Here is a 3,417-nt window from a genome sequence, read left to right on the forward strand (position 1 = left end):
TACCAGCTGTGATAGCGTAGCTGTGACTGTTTTCACCTTGTAAACCTGCCCGTGTGAGTGTGTCATTGCGAGTAAAATGAGGCCCTGGAGACGCCCACATGCGGGAATTAACACAAATGTCATTTTGAGTGCTTTTGACAGGTTTTTGCATGTTTGCAGTTTTTGTAAACACGACAATATTACAACTGTGAAAGTGAAGAAATATACTGTCGTGTGGTTGAGAATGGTTATGTTTATTAATTAGATCTGGTAATAAGTAAAAATCAATACATTGACAGCTAGTGTGTTCCATTCATAAGGGGCTCTTTTGTTTTTCTTTAAAGTCATCACATTGATGTCCAAAACACCAGTGCTCTGAATTTAGCCCAGCGAATACACTGAAAAAAATGTTTTTTTGGCCCTGTAATTATTATTTCAATTAGCTATATAAATTTTACAAAAAAAATACAAATTCAGTGCTATTACTTTAAAATAGCAGTTTTTCTTGTAGTGCATTACTTGAGGATTGTTTGTAATTATGTGTCCTCAGTTTTGTATGTAAATTGAATCATTCGATCCAAGTAATATTCACTAAACCAATTCATTGGCTTAATTAGTTGATATTTCCAAGTAAAATGTAATGGAGTGACATCAGTGAATATGGCCACCTTCTCTGCATTCGGAGCATGACGTCAAAGCCCCTCCCCACATTTGAGCGGTCTTTCTTCAGACATACCATGGTTCACATTTCGACGGTTGGCAGACTTGACGGAAATGGGAAGAAGTAGAACCATGAATGTAAGTTTTAAGCGGAACAAACTTTGTACGTTCCTGTTGGCTCACCTACTTAAGTCAGTTTCTCCGCACTGAAAGAAGCTGCGCTAGCAAATAGTGTATTTTCCTGCTAGACTTGCTGACTAACTTTCCTGGCAGGAGGTATGTCCAGAATTTCCCACAGCACTTTACAGCTTAGATGGCCACCTAAACAACACACGCCTGCTGCCTTAACTAACGTCTTTGTGAATAAAACGACCACGGTCCAGTTTAAAATAATTGCTGCACAGCTGCCATGAGGTGTATTTTGAAAAATAACAAAACAAAAAACGATATACGCACTCGATTTCACTCAAGTCTTCATATTGACCTGTTTTAAATTTGCCACCGAACTAACATATGTAAAAAAAAAAAAAAATAAAAAAAAAAAAATAATTTATATCAGTGTGCATCCTTGAGTTAGTAGAAATTAGTTGAAAAGCATATAGATAACCTATTTTCTTTTTTTTCTTTTTTTTTCTTTTTTTTACAGAACATAGGACCTTCTGACTGCTAATTTGAACTCCACAAGGTAAGATCAAATTAGTAACGATTAGGTTTAACTTGTCACATAATTTGTCTGTTTAAGGTGCCACAACATGAGATGGATGTGTAAGATATGTAGCTTTGAGTCAGAGAAGAGGTTGGGATTGTTAAAACACTACAGACTAAAGCATGGAAATGGTGGTCGCAGCCAGTCAGTCCCTTGTCTTCACACTGATTGCCCTTGCTCGTTTAAAACATTTAATGCCCTTAAGACCCATTTGTCTCGACACCATGTGAAGATGGTCACACAAAGTGGACCTCTTTCATTTACTTGTCTACTTTGCTGCTCTGTTTTTTTTAATTCAGAGAAGCAGTATTTTGAGCATCTTAACAACCACTTAAGGAAGTTTGAAGTAGTTGCATGTGTCTTCAAAGACTGCAACTTCAGTACAAATATTTATTCCACCTTTGCTACACATAGACACAGAAAACACCAGTCACACACCCTTGAGGATTTTAAAACTGAAGTATTAAAAAGCAAACCTAATGAACCCATGTTTGCTCAGGATGAGACCTATGTGGAAGAGAGCTTAGAGCTTTGGGATGGGGAACCACAGGAGTTGTCTCAAGATATAAAAGAGAAATTTGGCCATCTATTTTTAAAGTTAGAAAGCATGTTCAATGTCCCAAACAAATGCATTGATGAAATAGTAGATGAGCTTCAGTTTATATCCACCTCTGCATCTGGTCCACTTTTAAGAGATGTGGTGGTGTCCACCTTGAAAAGCCATAACTGTGATCTGGATCCAGCCATTATCTCAGATTTAGTGAAAAATCTTTGTGAGACACACCCTATAAGTACTGCCTTGGGGACAGGTGGCCCTTTCACAACTTATTACAAGAGAAGAGAATTTATGAAGAAGCATTTTTCAGTTGTTGAACCAGAAGAACACATACTTGATAAAAAAAAAGGGCAAAACCTTCCAGTATGTCCCAATATTGCCCTCCTTGGTGCAGGTCCTAAGTAAGTCTTTTCAAGAAAACACATTTGAAGGTGAAAAAAAAACTGAAAATGACTTTAAGTACCAGACATTTCGTGATGGATCCTGTACATTGATGACTTTGAGGTATGTAATCCTCTTGGGACATCTGGAAAAAAGCACAAAGTCACAGCTGTCTATTGGGTGTTGGGAAACATTCCGGTGCAGTTACGTTCCACATTGACATCAATCTACCTTGCAATTCTGTGTAAGGCTGAAGACACCAAGCAGTTTGGATTCCAGCGAGTTTTAGAGCCACTGTTAACAGATATCCAAAGCTTGGAGAAAGATGGTCTTTTTGTTCCAGCGTTAGGGAAAGCCATTAAAGGGACTGTGGTCAGTGTGGTGGCAGATAATTTGGGGGCGCACTCTGTGGCAGGATTTGTTGACTGGTTAATATTGTGATAGGAGGTACTGATATGTTGCAAAAAATTCATTTGCATGTCCAGTGATGAGGCAGAAAACTTTCCTCACTGGGCAGAGACAGTTTCTGGACCCACAGATTATGACATGCACTGGACTCTTGTCTTAACACACATCGTTGAGAAATTCATGTTAAGTTGTACACTTCACAACGTTAGAATGTAGCTGCAGGCTTACATTCTCCATGGGTAACTTTCTGTTTACATCTGTATGTGCTGTTATGTATGTATGTTACATATGTTATGTTGTGTATTTTCTGCAATAAATTTTCTTTTTGGGTTTAATAGCATCATGTCGATGGCAGAAGGGACATTATCATTCGTTGCTTAGTTGAGTATCTTGGAGAGAGTGGAGAGGAGCTGATCAAAGACCATCAGGTATCTGATGATCATAATGACTGTATTAAAATTGTCTAACCTTATAATCTGGTCTTCACTTGTGATGATATATTGAAGGTCAAAGATTCTCTACACTCGTGATGTTTTTAAAAAAAGACTCAAGATTAATATTTTCAATCAGGCTTTTAACTAATTTCTTAAATCTTTATGCTCTTACCCTTTATTTTTTAAATCATATTTAATCTTTATCTTATCTGCCTTAAACTTTAACTTGCCTTTTGTCTGGTTTTTTTCTGACTATTTAACGATCACTTATTAACTTTATTTTATGAGCAAAA

General features: G+C 37.2%; 1 protein-coding gene across 1 annotated transcript in view; it reads left to right on the plus strand.

Moving 5' to 3' along the window:
• Positions 1-2,377: 2,377 nt before the first annotated feature.
• Positions 2,378-3,417, plus strand: part of LOC146571102 (uncharacterized) — a 2,080-nt gene continuing 1,040 nt past the window's right edge. Inside the window, exons 1-3 of the mRNA XM_085279560.1 lie at positions 2,378-2,386; positions 2,532-2,654; positions 3,029-3,118. Coding sequence (XP_085135686.1) covers positions 2,378-2,386; positions 2,532-2,654; positions 3,029-3,118 — 222 coding nt within the window. The remainder of the gene's footprint in view (positions 2,387-2,531; positions 2,655-3,028; positions 3,119-3,417) is intronic.

The sequence above is a fragment of the Mchenga conophoros genome, linkage group LG7, assembly GCF_057382185.1.
Source record: "Mchenga conophoros isolate Kocher_MC1m ecotype Shallow Benthic linkage group LG7, M_conophoros_male_GT1.1, whole genome shotgun sequence".
Taxonomy (NCBI): Eukaryota; Metazoa; Chordata; class Actinopteri; order Cichliformes; family Cichlidae; genus Mchenga; species Mchenga conophoros.